The sequence below is a fragment of the Carassius auratus genome, chromosome 30 (assembly GCF_003368295.1).
Source record: "Carassius auratus strain Wakin chromosome 30, ASM336829v1, whole genome shotgun sequence".
In the NCBI taxonomy this organism is placed as follows: domain Eukaryota; kingdom Metazoa; phylum Chordata; class Actinopteri; order Cypriniformes; family Cyprinidae; genus Carassius; species Carassius auratus.
In genome coordinates this window covers 26,443,322-26,468,346 of record NC_039272.1, presented here as the reverse complement: position 1 = coordinate 26,468,346, position 25,025 = coordinate 26,443,322, and the positions used below count along the sequence as shown (strand labels likewise).

The window sequence follows — 25,025 nt, the reverse complement described above, 5'->3', positions numbered from 1 at the left end:
TGTTGAACAATGTAACCATAGCAACATTTCGCCGTCCCTCCCTGGCATTTTGGACATTTGGCTTGTGAGAGACTGTGCTGAAACTATCAATATGCCTATACTCAAAATTCCCATCAAACATTATTTAGGAATAGTTTCTCAGTCTCAACAAGAGGATTTCAAAAAACGTTTCAGAAAAAGAGCCGAAGAAACTAATACTGCTATAAATGCCACCGATATTAGAAGGTAAGTTATCTGGACAAATAAATTACTAATATTTTTTTGCTGCGAAAGCCAAAACGAAACAACGAAAAAATTGTATATCCATCAATTAAAACTTATATTATTGTTATTAAAATTATTTGTGATTAAACTGAAATTAACTATGATAGTTGTCGTATTTTATAGGAACCCTTTTGAAACAACAGAGGGCTTCATTGAAAGATACAAGCAAGCACAAGACTGCAAAGAGCAGGAACAGTATGAAAATCTTGCCAAGCAATTTCTTAGTCGATGCAAGGTATTAAGCCAAACATTCTTCCTTAATTTTTCACTCAGTTTAAATTGTTTTAGAAAAAAAACACTTAATTACAGAGATGTATTCGATTCAGAAAAACCATCGAGAAGAACTTTGTTGTAATAAAGTTGTAATAAATCGACATATTACTCTATCCAGTCACAAGGTGGAGACAAATCTCCACTGATGAAAACACTCGACTCAACCGCAGTGATTGACTCTCTTTTTGTCCTCAGCGTCGTGCAGGATTCACATCTGGAGGCGAAGGCAAACATGTTGATCTCCCTGGGGCCTGGACACAGCTTTTCCTGCTGAGCTCGTGCAGTGGAAAAGTTAGAAATGGTGTGTCAATAACTCGCAGAGAGTGACAGCATCACATTTTTACAACTGGCTACAGAATTTACAATGAGAGTCACAGAGACTCTCCATGTGTTGACTCCAGTACGTAATAGCACTTTTATATGCCATAAGACTGAATAATTACAATAGTTACACTCCAAGGTACTTTTAAGAATATTATGCTACATCAATTTTAAAAAGCCATTGTATGTTTTGGTGTATTTTGGTTGGTGGAAAAAATGACAGATGATGCTCCTGATATATATTTTTTTAGATTCTTTGGATGTCCTGGTCGTGTCACTGGACCATGCACCTGTTGATGCAGATCAGATCCCTGTGCTGTTCCACCTGGCAGAGTCAGCCCAGTGTTTCCTTTGCTCTGAAACAACTCTTTTGGACCAGCCATCTTCTTCTTATGAGATGAAGATGCTGCAGGTACATGCCACCATGCTATCAAATCTCTAAACTCATCCTGTAATTGCAGACACTTTTAATTTATTCATTATTATTATTATTATTTATTCAGATATTTGCCAACTAAACACAAGTAAAGCCTTTTCTCTATGTATACAGAATGGTCTATATTTCAGTCCTTATTTAGCATATGGGTGGGTGACGTGACATGGCAGTTTTGCTGTCTTCAGTGTCAAACATGTATGAATGCAAAATATATTTGCCAAAAACCTTCTCAATATTGTGCAGAACATTATGCTTTATGTGAACATATTCAACATTAAAACGGTTCATAACTAATTTTTTCAGAATTTTCAACCAAACATAACAAAACTCATATGCTGTGACTGTCCGGCACTTGTTTCTCAAAGTGAGAACTTGAATAAAACAAAAAAAAAATATAGCTGCAAGCAGCGATGTCGGGCTCAAGCCATCAGTGCAACGCCACCCCGGTGGCATCAGGATAACTGTGCCTAGCGGGCATAAGCATTTACAGTAACCCTCTGACAATCAGTTTTAAGGGATGCGGCAGTTAAAGGGTTAATCCGACCAATCTAGACTTTGAAATCACATACACAGAACAATATATATAACTTTAGTAACACTTTATATTTATAAAAAATGTATAAGGTGTGCATTGTAGCTGACACCTATATGAACACATTACAATTGCTTTGTGACTGCAAGTCTTTCTTCTCAAATGCTATTGAGCTTCAAATTTGCATTTGAGCCCATGTGAAAAAGTTGCATAATTTACATATGACTTACAGTTTGTTGTAATAAATATCAAACATTCAATTTAATTGTGCATTATAGCTGTCACCTAGATGAACAATTACAGTTGTTTTTATGACTGTAAGTCATTCTCTTCAAATGCTACTGACGTTAGAAAAGTGTATAACAATATCACATGTAACTTTAGAGACCGGCCCTAAATTTGAGACTCTAGAAAGTCCAATGTCAAGACAACTTTATGCCTGTTTTATTTTCTTTAGTTTTCTTTTCTCTGTGCCGGATTGCTGATGTCCTATACCCAGGCATAGATGTCCATCCATCAATTACGAACATTCAGCCGCAAACATGAGGTGTGAGCGGTCGTGAGCGCGAATGGGAGAATGGCGCATGTTTTTTTTTTTTTTTTTTTTTTGAGCAACTGGGATGGTGCCCCCTCTGGGAGTTGGTGCCCTACGAAGACTGCATACTATGTTATACTGCATAATGTTAACAAATTAGACATTATTTTACAGTGTTACCAAATCCTTAAATAATTTATTAGTGTTTTGTAATGATTTTAATGACCTATAAGCATTTGTGAAATAGTTTTGCTTGCATTTGAAGCTTTATCTGTCAGTTGAAGAGTTTTACTGTTACATCCATGAGATTAATAAATGTCATGTCACGTCACAGGTTGTCATAGGTCAGTATCAAATGAGTTTGAAATTATTATTTGCAGCACAAATTAGGGTTCTTAGGATGTTTTTAAATCCCTAAAACTGTCAGAAAAGGATAAGGCCTAAGAGATTTCTTAACCTGTAATGAAAGGAAAAAACACCACCATTAGCAACAACAAAAACAATAACAATAATAAAAATACAATTGTTTTTTTTTTTTCCTGATTATTAAAGGGACGATTAGGTCTCTCTCTCTCTCTCTCTCTCTGCCAGACAGCCCCTCCCTACAGTCCACACACACTGTCACAGTCACAAACCCCCTCACACTCCCCCTCCCTCTCCCCCTCCCTTCCCTCACACAGACAGGGTGGCCAGAGTGAGATCATGTCAGTTGAGAAGTCTGACAGTTTTTTAATTTTCTTTTATCCATACAGTGTTGTAAAGTCATGAAACTATGCATATTTCCTCAGAATGATTTGATCTTTGTATAAAAAAATGCTTCGAAGTGTTTGGAAGCTGCAATTTAAACATACAAGACAATTAATGTTTCCCTTTTTACTGTCATTTCAAAAATTCACCACGACAAAACCGTTCAAGCTAACCAAAATCCGTTCGCAATTTAAGTTCCTCAATGGTTTTTCTTCATGTAGACAAAGTTTGGTGTGTATAGTGTACTTCCCCTGTGAGGAGTATGCATTAATTCACAACTGTAAAATCTCAAAAATACACATTCAAATCAAAATAGCCGACTTCCTGTTGATCCTAGCTTATGACTGTGAATTAGAAAGTTGTCCGTCTTGATTAGAACAATTTATGTACCAAGTTTTGTGTCTGTAGCTAAAACTAACCCCCCCACTTTTGACAAAAGGTGGCGCTATAGCGTGCCTCCTTCACGCCCTTTTAAAAGCTTTTGCCATTGTCTAGCTATCAATAATACCGATATGTATTTTGAGTTTCATGTAAGTCTGAGCTTGTTGTCTGCCTCAAACTCACCATAACAGAACATTCAAGTTTGACACGTTGCCATGGCAACGCCATATTAGATATCAATATCCCCACAACAGATTTACATCGGCCGTGTTTTGTCATTATTCTGATGAAGTTTTAAGGAAATCGAGTAAAAATAAGATGCTAAATTCAAAACATTTTGAAAATGACTCACTTCCTGCTGCCAGTTGGTGGCGCTATAACGTTGACTCTTAATAGTCACATATATACGATCTGTATCATACAACGAACAAACCAATGAAGTTTGATCAAATTCAGGAAATGTATGTGGACGTTATTAGACATTTCCTGTTTCTCATTTCTCGCCATAATTTCAACGCCTCACCACGGGCAAACCGTTAGAGATATCAAAAATCCCCTCGCAATTTTTCATCCCCAATGTCTTGAGATCATGTTCACCGAGTTTCGTGACGAACGGGTTGAAAACCTCAGAGGAGTATTTCAAATTCCAGAGCATGCTTTTTTTAAACTGCCCTGAATAGTTGACTTCCTGTTGGGCGGAGCCTAAGACATAAAGTGTGAAAGTTGTTCGGCTTAATGAGATCTATAAGTGTACCGAGTTTCATATAAATACATGCAAGTGTGTGTGAGCTATGGTTCAAGATTTCTGAAGGTGTTCCAGGGGGCGCTGTAGAGTCCCTGTGCCACGCCCGGGTCCCAGCCTCTGCAGCGTCCTGATGGCCGCAGATTCCAATGTGTGTGCCAATTTTCAAGAGTTTTTGAGCATGTTAAGGCCCCTAAAAACCCCCGGAAGGTTTAATAAAAAATAAAAAAAATAATAATAAGAAGAAATATAGCTGCAAGCAGCGATGTCGGGCTCAAGCCATCAGTGCAACGCCACCCCGGTGGCATCAGGATAACTGTGCCCAGCGGGCATAAGCATTTACAGTAACCCTCTGACAACAAGTTTTAAGGGATGCGGCAGTTAAAGGGTTAATCCGACCAATCTAGACTTTGAAATCACATACACAGAACAATATATATAACTTTAGTAACACTTTATTTTAATATTAATAAAAAATGTATAAGGTGTGCATTGTAGCTGACACCTATATGAACACATTACAATTGTTTTATGACTGCAAGTCTTTCTTCTCAAATGCTATTGAGCTTCAAATTTGCATTTGAGCCCATGTGAAAAAGTAGCATAATTTACATATGACTTACAGTTTGTTGTAATAAATATCAAACATTCAATTTAATTGTGCATTATAGCTGTCACCTAGATGAACAATTACAGTTGTTTTTATGACTGTAAGTCATTCTCTTCAAATGCTACTGACGTTAGAAAATTATTTAACAATAGCACATGTAACTTTAGAGACCGGCCCTAAATTTGAGACTCTAGAAACTCCAATGTCAAGACAACTTTATGCCTGTTTTATTTTCTTTAGTTTTCTTTTCTCTGTTCCGGATTGCTGATGTCCTATACCCAGGCATAGATGTCCATCCATCAATTACGAACATTCAGCCGCAAACATGAGGTGTGAGCGGTCGCGAGCGCGGATGGGAGAATGGCGCATGTTTTTTTTTTGTTTTTTTTGAGCAACTGGGATGGTGCCCCCTCTGGGAGTTGGTGCCCTAAGAAGACTGCATACTATGCATATAGGGAGCAGCGGTACAATCTCGAAGATATATTCCTCAAACCATCTTACAAGAGGAGGTGATGCTAATCCTTCAAGAATCGCATAAAAGCTATTCAAGTGTACAGTTTCCTTTTATTGCATCTTGAAATAAATATTTCTGAATTCTGAATCAAACTGGGTTGTGTTTATTTATTTATTTTATAAGACAACTGAGACTTTAATCTCCTTTGTAATATATGTGCTTTTAAACCAAGAACAATTTATTTATGGATGTATTACTGCTTAATAATGACTATTATTAAGGGAAAAGGCTTTATAATCATGAACTATTTACTAATGCTTAGCTAATGAGTGCAATTATTATAAAGTGTTACCATTGCATATACTAATGTTAACAAATTAGACATTATTTTACAGTGTTACCAAATCCTTAAATAATGTATTAGTGTTTTGTAATGATTTTAATGACCTATAAGCATTTGTGAAATAGTTTTGCTTGCATTGCAGCTTTATCTGTCAGTTGAAGAGTTTTACTGTTACATCCATGAGATTAATAAATGTCATGTCACGTCACAGGTTGTCATAGGTCAGTATCAAATGAGTTTGAAATTATTATTTGCAGCACAAATTAGGGTTCTTAGGATGTTTTTAAATCCCTAAAACTGTCAGAAAAGGATAAGGCCTAAGAGATTTCTTAACCTGTAATGAAAGGAAAAAACACCACCATTAGCAACAACAAAAACAATAACAATTTAAAATATAGATTTTTTTTTTCCTGATTATTAAAGGGATGATTAGGTCTCTCTCTCTCTCTCTCTGCCAGACAGCCCCTCCCTACAGTCCACACACACTGTCACAGTCACCAACCCCCTCACACTCCCCCTCCCTCTCCCCCTCCCTTCCCTCACACAGACAGGGTGGCCAGAGTGAGATCATGTCAGTTGAGAAGTCTGACAGTTTTTTAATTTTCTTTTATCCATACAGTGTTGTAAAGTCGTGAAACTATGCATATTTCCTCAGAATGATTTGATCTTTGTATGAAAAAATGCTTTGAAGTGTTTGGAAGCTGCAATTTAAACATACAAGACAATTAATGTTTCCCTTTTTACTGTCATTTCAAAAATTCACCACGACAAAACCGTCCAAGCTAACCAAAATCCGTTCGCAATTTAAGTTCCTCAATGGTTTTTCTTAATGTAGACAAAGTTTGGTGTGTATAGTGTACTTCCCCTGGGAGGAGTATGCATTAATTCACAAAAGAAAATTCCCAAAAATCCATATTCAAGTCAAAATAGCCAACTTCCTGTTGGTCGTAGCTTATGACTGCGAATTAGAAAGTTGTCCGTCTTGAGAAGAACAATTTATGTACCAAGTTTGGTGTCTGTAGCTAAAACTAACCCCCCCACTTTTGACAAAAGGTGGCGCTATAGAGTGCCTCCTTCACGCCCTTTTAAAAGCTTTTGCCATTGTCTAGCTATCACTAATACTGATATGTGTTTTGAGTTTCATGTAAATCTGAGCTTGTTGTCTGCCTCAAACTCACCATAACAGAACATTCAAGTTTGACACGTTGCCATGGCAACACTATATCAGATATCAATATCCCCACAACAGATTTACATCGGCCGTGTTTTGTCATTATTCTGATGAAGTTTTAAGTAAATAGAGTAAAAATAAGATGCTGAATTCAAAGCATTTGGAAAATGACACACTTCCTGCTGCCAGTTGGTGGCGCTATAATGTTGACTCTTAATAGTCACATATATACGATCAGTATCATACAACGAACAAACCAATGAAGTTTGATCAAATTCAGGAAATGTATGTGGATGTTATTAGACATTTCCTGTTTCTTATTTCTCGCCATAATTTCAAAGCCTCGCCACGAGCAAACCGTTCGAGATATCAAAAATCCCCTCGCAATTTTTCATCCCCAATGTCTTGAGATCATGTTCACCGAGTTTCGTGGCGAACGGGTTGAAAACCTCAGAGGAGTATTTCAAATTCCAGAGCATGCTTTTTTTAAACAGCCCTGAATAGCTGACTTCCTGTTGGGCGGAGCCTATGACATAGAGCGCGAAAGTTGTTCAGCTCAATGAGATCTATAAGTGTACTGAGTTTCATATAAATACATGCAAGTGTGTGTGAGCTATGGTTCAAGGTGTCTGACTGTGTTCCAGGGGGCGCTGTAGAGCCCCTGTGCCACGCCCGGGTCCCAGTCTCTGTGGCGTCCTGATGGCCGCAGATTCCAATGAGTGTGCCAATTTTCAAGAGTTTTTGAGCATGTTAAGGCCCCCAAAAATGCCCGGAAGGTTTAAAAAAAAATAAAAAAAATAATAATAATAATAAGAAATATAGCTGCAAGCAGCGATGTCGGGCTCAAGCCATCAGTGCAACGCCACCCTGGTGGCATCGGGAAAACTGTGCCCAGCGGGCATAAGCATTTACAGTAACCCTCTGACAATCAAGTTTTAAGGGATGTGGCAGTTAAAGGGTTAATCCGACCAATCTAGACTTTGAAATCACATACACAGAACAATATATATAACTTTAGTAACACTTTATTTTAAAATGTATAAAAAATGTATAAGGTGTGCATTGTAGCTGACACCTATATGAACACATTACAATTGTTTTGTGACTACAAGTCTTTCTTCTCAAATGCTATTGAGTGGTCGCGAACGCGGATGGGAGAATGGCGCATATTTGTTTTGTTTTTTTTGAGCAACTGGTGCCCCCTCTGGGAGTTGGTGCTCTACGAAGACTGCATACTCTGCATATAGGGAGCGGCGGTACTATCTGGAAGATATATTCCTCAAACCATCGTACAAGTGAAGGTGATGCTAGTCCTTCAAGAATCGCTCAAAACCTTTTCAAGTGTACAGTTTCCTTTTATTGCATCTTGAAATAAATATTTCTGAATTCTGAATCAAACTGGGTTGTGTTTATTGATTTATTTTATAAGACAACTGAAACTTTAATCTCCTTTGTAATATATGTGCTTTTAAACCAAGAACAATGTAATTAGAGATGTATTCCTGCTTAATAATGACTATTATTAAGGGAAAAGGCTTTATAATCATGAACTATTTACTAATGCTTAGCTAATGAGTGCAGTTATTATAAAGTGTTACCAATGCATTTACTAATGTTAACAAATTAGACATTATTATACAGTGTTACCAAACCCTTTAATAATTTATTAGTGTTTTGTAATGATTTTAATGACCTATAAGCATTTGTGAAATAGTTTTGCTTGCATTGCAGCTTAATCTGTCAGTTGAAGAGTTTTACTGTTACATCCATGAGATTAATAAATGTCATGTCACGTCACAGGTTGTCATAGGTCAGTATCAAATGAGTTTGAAATTATAATTTGCAGCACAAATAAGGCTTCTTAGGATGTTTTTAAATCCCAAAAACTGTCAGAAAAGGATAAGGCCTAAGAGATTTCTTAACCTGTAATGAAAGGAAAAAAACACCACCATTAGCAACAACAAAAACAATAACAATTTAAAATATAGATTTTTTTTTCCTGATTATTAAAGGAATGATTAGGTCTCTCTCTCTCTCTCTCTCTCTCTCTCTCTCTCTCTCTCTGCCAGACAGCCCCTCCCTACAATCCACACACACTGTCAGTCACCAAAGATTCACAGTCACCAACCCCCTCACACTCACACTCCCCCTCCCTCTCCCTTTCCTCACACAGACGGAGTGGCCAGAGTGAGATCATGTCAGTTGAGAAGTCTGACAGTTTTTTCTTTTCTTTTATCCATACAGTGTTGTAAAGTCATGAAACTATGCATATTTCCTCATAATGATTTGATCTCTGTATGAAAACATGCCTTGAAGTGTTTGGAAGCTGCAATTTAGACATACAATACAATTAATGTTTCCCCTTCTTACTGTCATTTCAAAAAATCACCACGTCAAAACCGTTCAAGCTAACCAAAATCCGTTCGCAATTTAAGTTCCTCGATGTTGTTTCTTCATGTAGTCAAAGTTTGGTGTGTATAGTGTACTTCCCATGTGAGGAGTATGCATTAATTCACAACTGTAAAATCTCAAAAATACACATTCAAATCAAAATAGCTGACTTCCTGTTGATCGTAGCTTATGACTGTGAATTAGAAAGTTGTCCGTCTTGATAAGAACAATTTAAGTACCGAGTTTGGTGTCTGTAGCTAAAACTAAATAAAATGCATTATTATTATTATTAGCTGTACACTTGCTAAACATTTTTAAATATAAACTTATGCAATTGTGTGTATATATATATATATATATATATATATATATATATATATATATATATAAATAAATTCAAGTGTACAGTTTTCTTTTATTGCATCTTGAAATAAATATTTATGAGTTCTGTGTTTGTTTATTTTATTTATTTTATTTTTTATTTTACATTTTTTTTAGGGAGATTACAGCCTTTACTCTCCTCAAAATAAATGTGCATATAAACCATGAACAATTTAATTATAGCTGTATTTATAAAATGCTTACTAAAATATTAATTTTGGGAGAAGGCTATATAAAGCATGAACTGACTATTTACTAATGCTTAGCTAAGAATTGCAGCTATTATGAAGTGTTACCAATGCATTTACTAATGTTAACAATTGAGACATTATTTTAAAGTGTTACCAAATCCTTAAATAATTTAAAAGTGTTTTGTTATGATTTCATTAACCTATAAGCATTTGTGAAATAGTTCTGCTTGCATTAAAGCTTAGTCTTCATCTGTGAGCTGAACAGTTTTACTGTTACATCCTTGAGATTATGTAAATTCAAATAAATGTCATGTCACAGGGTGACAGAGGTCAGTATCAAATGAGTTTGAAATTATTATTTGCAGCACAAATAAGGTTTTTTAGGATTTTTTTAAATCCCTGAAACTGTCAGAAAAGGATAAGGCCTAAGATATTTCTTAAGATGTAATGATAACAGCACAATTAGCAACAACAACAAAAAAATAACTATTTAAAATACAGTTTTTTTTCTGGTGATTAAAGAGATGTTTAAGTCTCTCTCTCTCTCTCTCTCTCTCTCTCTCTCTCTCTCTGTCTGTCTGCCACTCAGCTCACACCCCTCCCCCACTCACACTCACACACACACACAGAGTCAGCACACAGAGTGACAGAGTGAGATCAGATGTCTGACAGTTTTTTAATTTTCTTTTAATCATACAGTGCTGTAAAGTCATGAAACTATGCATATTTCCTCAGAATCACTGGTTTTCTAAATTAAAAATGTTTTTTAAAGGTTTGGAAGCTGCAATTTAAAAATACAAGACGATTAATGTTTCACTTTTTACTGTCATTTCAAAAAATCACCACGACAAAACCGTTCAAGCTAACCAAAATCTGTTCGCAATTTAAGTTCCTCGATGTTTTTTCTTCATGTAGACAATGTTTGGTGTGTATAGTGTACTTCCCCTGTGAGGAGTATTCATTAATTCACAACTGTAAAATCTCAAAAATACACATTCAAATCAAAATAGCCGACTTCCTGTTGATCGTAGCTGATGACTGTGAATTAGAAAGTTGTCCGTCTTGAAAAGAACAATTTATGTACCAAGTTTGGTGTCTGTAGCTAAAACTAACCCCCCCACTTTTGACAAAAGGTGGCGCTATAGAGTGCCTCCTTCACGCCCTTTTAAAAGCTTTTGCCATTGTCTAGCTATCACTAATACTGATATGTGTTTTGAGTTTCATGTAAATCTGAGCTTGTTGTCTGCCTCAAACTCACCATAACAGAACATTCAAGTTTGACACGTTGCCATGGCAACACTATATCAGATATCAATATCCCCACAACAGATTTACATCGGCCGTGTTTTGTCATTATTCTGATGAAGTTTTAAGTAAATCGAGTAAAAATAAGATGCTGAATTCAAAGCATTTGGAAAATGACACACTTCCTGCTGCCAGTTGGTGGCGCTATAACGTTGACTCTTAATAGCCACATATATACAATCGGTATCATACAACGAACAAACCCATGAAGTTTGATCAAATTCAGGAAATGTATGTGGATGTTATTAGACATTTCCTGTTTCTCATTTCTCGCCATAAGTTCCATGCCTCGCCACGGGCAAACCGTTCGAGATATCAAAAATCCCCTCGCAATTTTTCATCCTCAATGTCTTGAGATCATGTTCACCGAGTTTCGTGGCGAACGGGTTGAAAACCTCAGAGGAGTATTTCAAATTCCAGAGCATGCTTTTTTTAAACAGCCCTGAATAGCTGACTTCCTGTTGGGCGGAGCCTATGACATAAAGTGTGAAAGTTGTTCGGCTCAATGAGATCTATAAGTGTACCGAGTTTGATATAAATACATGCAAGTGTGTGTGAGCTATGGTTCAAGAATTCTGACTGTCTTCCAGGGGGCGCTGTAGAGCCCCTGTGCCACGCCCGGGTCCCAGCCTCTGCGGCGTCCTGATGGCCGCAGATTCCAATGTGTGTGCCAATTTTCAAGAGTTTTTGAGCATGTTAAGGCCCCCAAAACCCCCCGGAAGGTTTAATAAAAAATAAAAATAATAATAACAAGAATAATCCTTAGAAGAACAATAGGGCTCTTCGCCCCTTCGGGCTTGAGCCCTAATAATCCTTAGGGGAACAATAGGGCTCTTCGCCCCTTCGGGCTTGAGCCCTAATAATCCTTAGAAGAACAATAGGGCTCTTCGCCCCTTCGGGCTTGAGCCCTAATAAATGCAAAAATTCTCAAAAAAATACAGACAAATAATACAGATGTCTATTTGTGAGCCTACTCTTTTCAAAGTCCAAGCATAATGTTTTGAGTCAGTTCTAATCAAAAAGATTTTGTCACACAAATCAAATTCATATGGTGTGGCACTATTTTGGGATATTTGAACGGACAACTGTTTTGACACCCTTGGGAAGGAGAGGACCTTCTTCAGCAATGTTGTACAGAACTAGCAGTGTATTTCTACTGTTCAACCTGAGGTGAGTCATCATTTTTATTTTTACAATAAATCAGATCTTGTTGGCACTCTGACAAAAGTCCCACTTCCAGATGTCTTTTGGTGTGACACATTTTTTTATAAAAATGCAAAAGAAATGTTATTATTTTGTCATAATTATATGTAAATCTATGCTGCTTTGTTATAGCTAGCATGTTTTTAGTATGCTAATGTGTAGCTACAAGACTCAAGGTTGTGCTAAGTGCAGAAAACATCATATGGTGTGACATGTCTGCCTGTCACGCCATATGATTTGATTGTCACACCATATGATATGAATTGTAATTCCCTGCATATATAACAATAAATAACAAAGTCCAATGTATGTTTTGTCTTTTTAAACATTTATTTGGGTCAATCATCACATAAAAGTTTAGTTTAGTTTAATTCGGTGATACAGATTTCTAGTTCATCAGACAGACACCGCAGATCCCTTCACAGAAACCTTAGAATGCTGTTTAAGTCTAAACAATGTTGTCTTCATCTCAAACCATTCATTTCCTTTTTTTTTTGTCAACTTGAGGCAGATAATGATGACAAGTGCAGACAGGACGAAGAGATACAGGGAGAGGTTTGCTACGTGGCCTAATGGTTAGAGGGTTGGACTCCCAATCGAAGGGTTGTGAGTTCTATTCTCGGGCCGGACGGAGTTGTGGGTGGGGATAGTGCATGAACAGCTCTCTCTCCACCTTCAATACCACGACTTAGGAGCCCTTAGGTGCAAGGCATCGAACCCCCAACTGCTCCCCGGGCGCCGCAGCATAAATGGCTGCCCACTGCTCCGGGTGTGTGCTCACAGTGTGTGTGTGTGTGTTCACTGCTCTGTGTGTGTGCATTTCGGATGGGTTAAATGCAGAGCACAAATTCTGAGTATGGGTCACCATACTTGGCTGAATGTCACTTCACTTTCACTTTCACTACTCTCTCCAAATTTGACTGGCTTATGTACAATGGAGTCTAGATGAACTGATTTATTTGTGGATCCACTCAGCTACGTTGTATGTTCACGGTTCATATGATATTAAAAAATTGGTTGTTTTACTTGTTTTGAATTTAAATGAAATTTGATACACAAACATATGTTCATATGGTTCATATAATATTAAAACAATGTTTGTTTTATTGTTAAATATAAAATAAATCAATAAAATTTGAATATTGCCTTGCAGCATTTAAGAGTGGTTAAATATTTCCTGCCATATGAGTGATCAGTACTCACCAATAAGTAGGATAATACATGGTTTGCATTGACACATGGCGACATTATCATATGGTGTGACACTATATCATTTGGTGTGACATTCCAAATTGTGAAAATAACATACCTTTATTAATGATAAAACCTGAAAATGTTCATGGAATACATAGAAAATAGTATCAGCAAGAGTCACAAATATTTTTATAATTTTCTAGCAAGGTTTGTCACAATAAATAGAAAAAATGTTGAAAGACCGACGGCATAGGTCTCACATTGAGCAATGTTTTAAAAAATAATACACAAATTTAATTAATTTTCACAAAACTATAATGGATCACAGTTTAGTTATGATAAATGACTTTTGATAAAGTGAGTAACTTAAGAAAGATATAATCCATTTTCAGTTTATATACAATTATTTTCATGTCACACCATATGACGATTGTAAGCACTAATACAACAAATTGTCACATAAATTCTGATTCCAATTGAAAATTTTGAAACAACATATGCTTCTATAAAGATGAGAGTTAGTAGAACAAAAGTCAACCATTTTTATGCCTGTTATTTGAATTTTTTGAAAAAACACTTTTTTATGGTACATATGTCACTGACCCATATATATCTTTCTTTAATTAACAGTTTCGATCTGATTATTTATTTAATTTTCCAGCTTGGTTATTTAGTCTCTCTGAGGCTGTTCATCTTTAAACTGACTGGTCATTTGAAAGGACATCAGCCAAGCAGCAAATATCTTCACAGCTTAAAAGGTCTGAGACAGTCTTAGGACAGACTTTTTGTCGTATAATAATGACTTTCTATTCATAGTTATGGTTTACCAGTGACACTGATTGTTTTTCTTAGATGGCAGAAACAGGCTTTCTTAAATATGTTATATGACATAATATTTACCTTTTTTCTTTTTTAACTGCTTACTCAAAATCTTTACTTGTCACACAGTTTCTGAAACTTGACACTTAAACATCAGAACTATACACCAAATCTGCAAAACCATATGCTAATCAACAGGAATTCATATTGTTTGCAAATGTTTGCTTTTGAGATATATTTATGTGTTATCTTGAATGCATAATTTTGCAAGAGATGTGAAGCATTTTGCATGTTGTGTGTGCAATTCTTGGACTTGTGTGTGTAAAGTTTTGAAAAAAAGAGGCAAGGTTTTGAAAAGGTTAGCAGTTGAAAAAAACTTGGAAAAAAATAATGACCGAGTTATGTTCTCATGACAGGTGTTTTCGAAGTATGAACGTTGCTTATGTCAAAACTAATGGCAATTAAAATTGTGACATGTCTCAAAAATCAGTGGAATGCATATAAAGTTGACAACTGTCTTCATCTGTTGACAGGCCTGTTAAAATGTGAGACACGCTACCAAGAGTTCCCCAACATGTTATTTGCCGTTCACTTCATGCTTCGTGTCGGGGAGGATCTGTGTGCTCTCCGACTGATCAACGACAGTTCAGTGCAGGTTTGAAGGCTGGGTCAGCTGTATCAGAAAGGGAGTGCTGAATGATTCACTGAAGTGAAAACTCTACGTGATTGACAGGTCTCTGCGGAAGCACAGGAGCATGGTGTTAACCAGATACTATGGCACTGCCTTCTCAGCTATCACTGCGTGCAAAACAATGGCACTCAGCTCTCTCCAGTGATCAAACAGCTTATGTTGCTGAGAGATGAACTTCAACATGACGACTGGTGCGTGAAGTGTTTGGGAGATGCTTTCCGCAGGTTTTTACGTTATGTAAGCAGCTTCTAGGTGGAACTGTAGGTTAAATCCCACCGTCAGGCTTTTTCACCTTCTCTTTTCTCAGGGCCCACTGTGGGTTAGGACTGATGATTCTGGGAGAGGCTGCCAAATCTAGCATGCTGTGCCTTCAGACACTTATGAACCTTCACATGACCCAAAGACAAGAGAGTTCTCAGGTGCATAAGAAAGTAGAAGGATGGGCGAAAAACACATTGGATCAATGATTGAAAAGAATAGTTCAAACAAACGAGCAAATGAAAATCAATTGGGTTCAGATACAGATAATGACAAAATCTCAAAGTTGTATGACTTTAATCTAGTTTTTCAAATATTAATATGCAGTGAAGTCGTTTTGTGAAAATATTTCCCTGAGATACTAAACAAGATCAGGTTAAGTAATACATTCTTTATTATGATTTATGTTTTGTATGCCCCCAAAACAATATCCAAATGAATATTAATTGAGATATAAAACAACAATGGTAGAGTAAGCTGCAAATTTTGATATTGTTTTGATTGTTTTAGTACATTGAGGGAACAAATTAGTACTAATTCGTTCCCTCAATGTACTAAAACGTGCACACGATTACTATTGCGTTCCCTCGATTTACTATCGCATTCCTTCAATTTGCAAATCGAGGGAATGAATTACTAAATCGTGCGCACAAATTATAAATCGAGGGAAAGCAATAGTAATCGTGTGCACATTTTAGTACATTGAGGGAACGAATTAGTAAATCGTGCACACAATTTAGCCTACTATTTTTTTCCTGCATGTCATGTGCGGGGCTCCGTAGGACACAACTAGAAACCAATGGTTATTTTAGGGAGGACGAGGACCGTTTCCTGAACCAGTAGCATACAATGCCGGTGTCTGTTTCTATAAAGTTGTGTTCTAATTGGGGACTGCTTTGTTGGGGCAGGGTAGGGTCGTTTATGGTGGGTGGGTTGGTATAAAATGTAAAAATGCAATTTGCAAAATAAAAACAAAAACAAAAAAAATCACACACAGAAAGGTTCTAAATAAATCTCTAATCATTTGATTCATTATTACTCGTTGTATGATATTTTTGTATGATACTTTCGCAGAGAGCTTCCTGGCCGTGGCAGTTGGAGTACATTTACTGCTCTGTTTTGATCAACATTTGCCGAAACAGCTACTGTGCTGAAATTAAGAAAACAGCCCTCGGTGGACAGTCAGACTCTCCTCGGTGCAGACGTTCTGGAGGACTTATAACCTTGCTGAAACAATGTAAGTGCTTTAATAAAGATGAAAATAAAACCGCCCGTAGGTGGCTGCAAGTCTCTGTTTTAATAAATGATTTATTGAATTTTTCAAATCAAAGATTCGTTCTATACAGCTGATTCAAGTACAGGTGCTGATCATATTAGAATATCATCAAAAAGTTGATTTATTTCACTAATTCCTTTCAAAAAGTGAAACTTATATTCATTCATTACACACAGACTGATATATTTCAAATGTTTATTTCTTTTAATTTTGATGATTATAACTGACAACTAAGGAAAATCCCAAATTCAGTATCTCAGAAAATTAGAATATTATTTAAGACCAATACAAAGAAAATATTTTTAAAAATCTTGGCCAACTAAGAAGTATGAACATGAAAAGTATGAGTATGTAGAGCTCTCAATACTTAGTTGGGGCTCCCTTTTCTTCAATTACTGCAGCAATGCGGCATGGCATGGAGTCGATCAGTCTGTGGCACTTCTCAGGTGTTATGAGAGCCCAGGTTGCTCTGATATTGGCCTTTGACTTTTCTGCATTCTTGGGTCTGACATATCACATCTTCCTCTTCACAATACCCCATAGATTTTTAAGGTCAGACGAGTTTGCTGGCCAATTAAGTACAGGGATATTAAGGTCCTTAAACCAGGTACTGGAAGCTTTGGCACTGTGTGCAGGTGCCAAGTCCTGTTGGAAAATGAAATCTGCATCTCCATAAAGTTGTTCAGCAGCAGAAAGCATGAAGTGCTCTAAAACTTCCTGGTATATGGCTGCGTTGACCTTGGACCTCAGAAAACACAGTGGACCAACACCAGCAGATAACATGTCACCCCAAACCATCACTGACTGTGGAAACTTTACTCTGGACTTCAAGCTACGTGGATTGTGTGCCTCTCCTCTCTTCTTCCAGACTCTGGGACCCTGATTTCCAAAGGAAATGCAAAATTTACTTTCATCAGAGAACATAACTTTGGACCATTCAGCAGCAGTCCCTTTTTGTGTCTTGCCCTCCTTGTGCAAGTTTTGCAGGTGTTTTGAGTTAATTAGCTGATTAGAGTGGCACCAGGTGTCTTCAATGTTGAACCTTTTCACAATATTCTAATTTTCTGAGATACTGAATTTGGGATTTTCCTTAGTTGTCAATTCAAAACATAAAAATTAAAAGAAATAAACATTTGAAATATATCATTCTGTGTTTAATCAATGAATATAATATACAAGTTTCACTTTTTGAATGGAATTAGTGAAATCAACTTTTTGATGATATTCTAATTATATGACCAGCACCTGTAGAAACGAAACAAGTGAGCAGACCATTGAATCACTGGCACACTTGATTCATTCAGAAACAGATTCAATCAAGGAATGAAACACCATGTTGCTCTACACCAGGGGTGTCCACATATTCTTTTCAAATTAGAAACTCACGAGATCTACAAAGTGAAAAATAAATAAACCATAAAATACATATCAAATAAATATTGGGTTGGGATGTATCTTTTCATTGCATCAATTTACATTTTAATTAAAATAATAATAGTAATATTCAATTCTTAGGACGCCCACAGAACTCCAAGACCCCCTCCTCTCCAAATCAATACGGCAAGCCAAAACTTTTCTATTCACTAAAATGTTTGTATTTACTTTTCAATTACGTTATTTTTTTTTACGAAAAACAAATTCAAGATAGATTTAAACATTCCATGGTCTTTTTTTTTTGCAAACATACTTTGCAAAAATGTCACTGCAGATGTTCTACACAACTTAAAATTATGTAAAGCTCAATATACAGTAATTTTTTTACATAAAAGCACAAGTCAGCCTGCCATACCAAACAATACCACCGGGAGATGCCAAAAGACTGCATAATAATAAAAATAAAAATAATACACACCATTATTCTTCTAAGGGGGTTAGTGGTTTTACGGAGGGGATGCTTTTTGTTATTTTTTTTCCACAAGGGGGATGCCACCCTGAGCCCTGATTACTCGGGTGAACTAAAAGTATTAGCAAATAGTGTGTCCAAATACTTTTTGGGGCCACTAGTCTTTTACAATACACTGAAAGTAAAGCACATATCTGTGTTTGTAGCACAGGAAGACACATGGAGGCTGCGCTACAGTGTGGTTCAGGGTTTGGCACAGATCAGCCACAGGATCACACTTCAGGAGGCTTTGAGGAACACAGCCTGGTTAACGCTGCAGAAGCACCTGAAGCAGGAGACAGACCCCCGTGTCATCAATGCTGTGAGGATCACTGAGGTACTCCAGCTTCCTGCTGCTACACAGGAAATGTAGCCCAAATATTACAACACTACTCCCAGCAAACTGGAGAAACCCTCATTTGCTTAACCTGGCCTAGATTCTTTAGATTTGTGTTCCTGAAATCAGTAAACATTAGCTAAGAGACACTGAAGTCAACATGTCCTTATATGGTAGTTTGAGGATCATGTGTATGTGCATTGTGAGATATTGTGCATAATGTGCTTTGTTGTTTGGCAAATGTAGTTAATACAGGTATTTTATGGATGCAGAAAATTTGCAGTATGTGCTACCATTTAAAATGTCAGATTTATTAAAGTTGTTTTTTTTATTTTTTGTTTAAAGATGACTTTTATGCTCACCAAGGCTGCATTTATTTGAATAAAAATACAGCTAAAACAGTAATATTATGAAATACTATAACAATTTCCATTTTAATATATTTTGAATAATAATTCATTTCTGTGATGCAAAACTGAAATTTTCTTCAGTCTTCAGTGTCACATGATCAGAAATCATTCTAATAAGCTGATTTCCTGCTGAAAGAAACATTTCTTATTATTATCAGTTTTTCTGCTTAAAGAGCCAGTAAGATGAAAATTCTAAGCTTCCTATCACTGTTTATAAGTCCTGTACATAAGGTTTAAATCCATCCAAGGTTAAAAAACATTGTCATTTTGTCAAAATATCATTTTAAAATTACCTCAGTTCTCAGAGATCCCTAAACGGTTCGTGTGAAGCTGTTCAAAAGATTCAGTTTCCTTAAACCCCACCTTTCGGTAGCATACTGTGTTCTGATTGGTCAACTAACATAGTCAGTTTTGATTGGTTGTTCCGCACACACCTCCACGGTAAACTATGCTTTAGCATCTGTTTGGGGTGAATTAGGTCTTATTCCTCTCATCGCGAAGCAAACAGTAAAATAAAAAACTTGAACAGTCTAGCTGATTTTTCTTCTGTGTGGGTGTTTTCAAGCCGCGCGCTTCAGTTTGAATCTGAATAGCGCGTTCAGCGCGGGGCGTGGTCACATCAGATATAATGAAGGGAGACGTGAAAAACAGACATCGCATTGTTTTCATATGGATTACTTTATCACAGAATATCTGTTTTCGCTTCACTTGTTTAGTTTTAAAGTAGACATGTCAAGCTTTCTATAGATATCTCTCTCATGTCTCTTCGTTGAGTATTCACGGAGTTACACTTCATTTTAATGACGTGTTTGTACATGATGATCAGCGCAGATAAAGGCTGCAGACAGCACACATACTGATAAGACGCTCGGGAGAAAACAAACACATAACTTCATAATCATACTTCGCGTTGTGATTCGGAGATGCTTGTTGGTCTAAATAAAGTTGGTAATGAACCCTCTTTTATGGCCAAACGCTTTGAAAATCCTGCTGTACTCACCGAGATTAGAAAAGCAGTCATCAGTGAAATGTTGTGAACACAACAAAAGGGATTTGTTGTACTGCTCTGGTATTGTGGTGAAAATGAATTTTAGACATTGATTCTTCTGATATTCATTCTTTGGCAGTGAAAATAAAACAAACTTGCCTTTACAATTAAAAACACACTGTCTCCTCGACATGATGCTATCACACCAACCAGAGCGTCTGTGTGGGGGGGTGGGGCAGGTCAGAGCTTTGTTTCTCCCAAGACGGTAGGCGGAGATTATTATGCAAAGTGTTCCTAGTGACGTACATAGAGATGGGCAAAAGATTTGAAATCTATAACGACTCGTTCCAGCGATTCAGAGTCGACTCCTTACTTTAGAAGCCAATAACTTTATAAATCGTGTACTTTTTGGTTTAATTACTTTGGACATTGTTTACACTGATGGACAGCTACATCATACACTGTAATACAGGTAATTTTTGATTTCCCATCTGTGTGGCTCTTTAATATTTTTGTGGATACATTTTCAGGATATTAAAAAGAATAGCATTTATTTGAAAAAAAAAAAAAAAAAAAAATATATATATATATATATATATATATATATATATATATATATATATATATATATATATATATATATATATATATATATATATATTTGATATGTTTAATGTTACTGTTGTTTTGATAAATTTATGCATCCCTGCTTAAAAAAGTTGGAATTTCTAAAAATAAATAAATAAATAAATTCAGTATGTTATCCTGAGCAGTGGGTAGGACAGTGTTATTTTCAAACAAAAAGTATGAAAGAAAGAAAGAAAGAAAGAAAGAAAGAAAGAAAGAAAGAAAGAAAGAAAGCTTATGTTTTGATATTTCACCCTCATCCAGCCAAATAATGCATGAGGCTTATGTAGATTCAGTCCAAATTTCAAGGAGTTACATTGTGCCTAACACTGAGGTGACATGATAATAGACAGCTCATGAGGCATCAGAAAGGAAAGTACATCTGAATTTAAACAACACGCTGAAGCACACTGTTGTAATTCTAAACATTCATCTGGTGTGACTGCATTAAACTCTGGCACTATGAAATCAGACAAGTCTAAAACAGAATCTTAATTTGATCCTCTACATGATCAACAGGCCTTGCCGTTTCATCCTCTTATTATCTCCTTTCCAGGGTGATAAAAGGCTTCTGGAACACCACAGAGAGAGGATGAGAAGTTCACACACAGTTGAAGTGTGTGTATGCACACAGAGCGAGCGGATCACTGGTCGGCTAGCACACTCTCTTTCCCAGATCTGCTCTTCAGTTCAGCTCACTACTCATTCTGAAGACCTCCGGCACAGAACAAAACCCACCAAACCCAGGAAAGAGGCAGTTTCCACAGCCAAGGCCAGAAGAGGTCGTCCTGAACCCATCACACCCCATTCTTTTACAAAAGACCATCTTAAGACACCAAGGTTATTGGCTTCTCTTCTAAAAATTGCATCTGCTACACTAACAGAAAAATACAATAGTTTTGTAACATGACATCAGGGGAATACCATATTTTTTAATGAAGTTTCTTATGCTCACCAAGCTGCATTCATTTGATCAAAAATACAGTAAATGTGATCAGAAGTATCACAGACTTAAAAATCATGAAATTTTGAGGTTGTTAAATTTGATTACATGCCACCCATACACCACCCATCCAGTACCATTTGAATATTTCAAAATACCAGTTTAATACCATCACTGTATCACATGTGCCCATTTGATCTCTTTCATTTCAAATATGTGCCATATTTGATCAGACAGGGCAAACATGGAGCTTTTCATCTGGCCCTGAGAACCAGGACTGATATTGGTCTGATTAAAGTTGTGGAAGATCAAGTGAGTATTGCCTTCTCTTTGATTCAGTGCAGTAATCCATCAGCCAGTCAGAGACTGCCGATTCGCTAATGGTCCTAATGAAGTTTAGATTAGTATTTAGATAGAGGTACAGTAGCTGTTTGTTAATGGGACCCAAGGAGCTTGAGGCGAAATATGTGCAGAGAATTGCTAAAAAATCTATTACTATTCTTCTGAAATCTTTTAGTGGCAAAAGGAACTGAAAACAATGATGGAAAGAGACAAAGAGATGGAAAAGACAGAGCTGGAAAAAAGAAAGCTAGAGGAAGAGGAGAAGATCACGAAGAAACGCATGGAAAAGGTCAAAAAGAACACAGAACCTTATGAGTGCACAACATACAATGAGCAATGAGAAATAGTCCTTAAAATCCAAACAAAAAAGTCTGAACATTTTTTATTTATTTATTTATTGTAACATTCCTTTCAAATGACACAATTATAATTGGCAACACTGGTAAAAAAGATGCATATCAGATAGTCACCACAATTTCCAAGATTAAAAAAAAAGGAATGTTCTCACAAGGTTGGAAAGCATCTGCCTGCTTTCATTATCCTGATTCACTACAGTCACAGACCAATTTGGTCATAAAAGTGTGAATTAAGCAGCTAGTGGGAATACAGTGATCACAGCACTTCTGACTGACCAACAGAACGGCAAGCCAGTTCATATTTTCATAAAAAAAAAAAGAAAAACATGCTGAATCAACTCAATTACCATTCGAAAAAAAAATAATCACAGTAGCAAGTCAACAAATAATCATCCTTCATCATGCTCAAGACAACTCTTTTATCGACAGTCTGGAAGCAGATTTAAACAAGAAAACACCTCATAAAAGACACCCAGCGTGTAAGACTTCAGGAATAAACATCACAGAATGAAGGAAATGCATTTGAGGAAAACATTGATAACACATGCCATAACATGTTGCAGATCTACAACATACCAGAAACAATTCTCAAGAACTTTGTCAGGTAAAGCGGGGAGGGTTTCTGACTTGATTTAAGATCAACCCCGTAGGTCCCGTGTTTAGAAAAATAGATCATTGTTGCATAAGACACAAATGTACATTTGCATAGTTTGATTGTGTAATAAATCGAACTTCTAAGTTCATTTCCATTCATAAACCTCAACACAATCACACAAAGTTTATAATCCATAACAACCACGTCATCATTTTATGATTCGTTACCCCTTTCAACTAAACCACTGCATGAATTTATATTTATATTGATAAAGATATATACATGTTTATATTCATATAGCCTAATATATTAAATAAAACATTTAATTTATTCTTTGATAATTATCATCTTTAATTTTCAATATACATTCTACAGGCAATTATTGAAAGACACCCATCCACCTTTGATGAATTGAAATTGCTACTGAACTGATTTACAGTCCTTCAGACTGCATAAAATAGGCAAAATGTGGCATGTATACAGTATGTTTGAAGAAAAGCTATAGATAGAATCTAAAGTCTTCATCATTTCAATTTTAAGTTGCATTAAACCTATTTCAATGAATGTGATAAACCCATGTAACTTGCAGTCCTTTTTGCAAGGGACATTAAAAAAAAAAACAGACCCCATAATAACAATTTATTTGATCTGCATTCGAAAAAAATAAATGTATGATTGTGGAGAAATGTGGTTGTTTAATGACAAAAATTTCATTACAGTAATTTCTCACTTCCATTAGGACAAACACCACCACCCTGTGAGACTAAGGCACAGTTCTGAGCCAAAACTTTGGGATTGCAACAAAATAATAACATCAAATAACATTTCTGGAAAGACTTCAATCAATTTTACAATCGGTTTATATTAACTGTCATTTGGCGATTGTGAGGATAAAATGGGAGCTTTTCTCTTCGTCATGTAACAGAAGTAAGAAGAGCGTTCTTTGCAACATGCCCACTGTAGCAACACTTTTCCCAGTGCAAAATTTCAACTCGCAGCACAGTGAATCACACATTTGAAGCTTCACGTTATATTAAATAACCTGAGAGAGCTGGTTGGGAAATCTTGGGAGATTTCATATTGCGCTTTGCAGTGAACCTTAAGGTTTCCGTCGACAATCGTTTAGCGAGTCCTTGGCTGAAGGCAACAACCTCACGGCTCTCGAGTGTAAAACACGGAGGACGTGAGCCGATGTGACTGCAGCTCAGCTCAGCTGCAGGCGGTAAGTCCTGATTTCCATGGGTTTAAGGCTGATCTCCTGGGGGTCGGCATCACTATTGTGTGTGTGCATCAGAGACAGCGATACAGGAGTGATGCTTTTCAGCTTCAAATCTGTCAGGAGCTTCTCTAAATTAACCTACACACACACACACACACACACACACACACACACACACAGCAAACACAGTATGGTGATTACAGCATTTCCAACACAACATGTTCAAGTATGCACAGCTTTAGCTTTGACTTTTTACTTGTAAGAAGTGAGATGGTTAGCATATGTGACAGTCTGACAGGTTTAAGCTAAGCCTCAGTGGAAAGTAAATAGCTCATTTACATAAACATTTTACAGGTGACATATCATTTTTGAAATGTTTCTTCTGTCTCATGTTAATATGCACAGCAACAATCAAGTTCAAGTTTGAGTAATTTTGTTATGTGCTTATATCATTTTAATTTGAATGCATATGCACCACATTATTGTTATTTTTGTGTTATTCTTCTCTTTTGAGTCTATGGCACCTCACTGAACCACTTGTGGGAAAGTAATGAAATATGGCACACAGGACAGTCTGAACATTAACCACAGCAAATATGGAGTCTGACTCTTAACTCCGTTCCTGTAAAGTCACCAACAGTCCAGATTTTTGAACCTTAAGGGCTAGAAAAAAAAAAATGTCTTCTGAAATTCTCTCTCTCTGAATCCTTGGCTGAAGACATCAGTTCTGTCACTTTGAGTTTTCCAACTCCAACTTTTTCAATTTAGAATTTTTACTTCACCTTTAAATCATTAGATTATAAAACCA

General features: G+C 36.5%; 2 protein-coding genes across 2 annotated transcripts in view; one reads left to right on the top strand and one right to left on the bottom strand.

Moving 5' to 3' along the window:
• The first annotated feature begins 30 nt into the window (after positions 1-30).
• On the top strand, positions 31-22,765 carry tmem232 (transmembrane protein 232). The gene is made up of 13 exons (XM_026212469.1): positions 31-225; positions 388-499; positions 733-838; positions 1,110-1,270; positions 14,136-14,232; positions 14,827-14,948; positions 15,027-15,175; positions 15,292-15,403; positions 16,317-16,479; positions 18,568-18,737; positions 21,319-21,602; positions 21,939-22,017; positions 22,223-22,765. Exons 1-13 carry the CDS (start codon positions 92-94, stop codon positions 22,385-22,387), a joined length of 1,854 nt encoding a protein of 617 aa, XP_026068254.1. The 5' UTR covers positions 31-91; the 3' UTR covers positions 22,388-22,765.
• The window catches only part of LOC113049817 (alpha-mannosidase 2-like), a 50,904-nt gene continuing 48,522 nt past the window's right edge, over positions 22,644-25,025 (bottom strand). Inside the window, exon 22 of the mRNA XM_026212468.1 lies at positions 22,644-24,355. Within this exon, the coding sequence (XP_026068253.1) occupies positions 24,203-24,355 (153 nt within the window). The 3' untranslated portion in view covers positions 22,644-24,202. The remainder of the gene's footprint in view (positions 24,356-25,025) is intronic.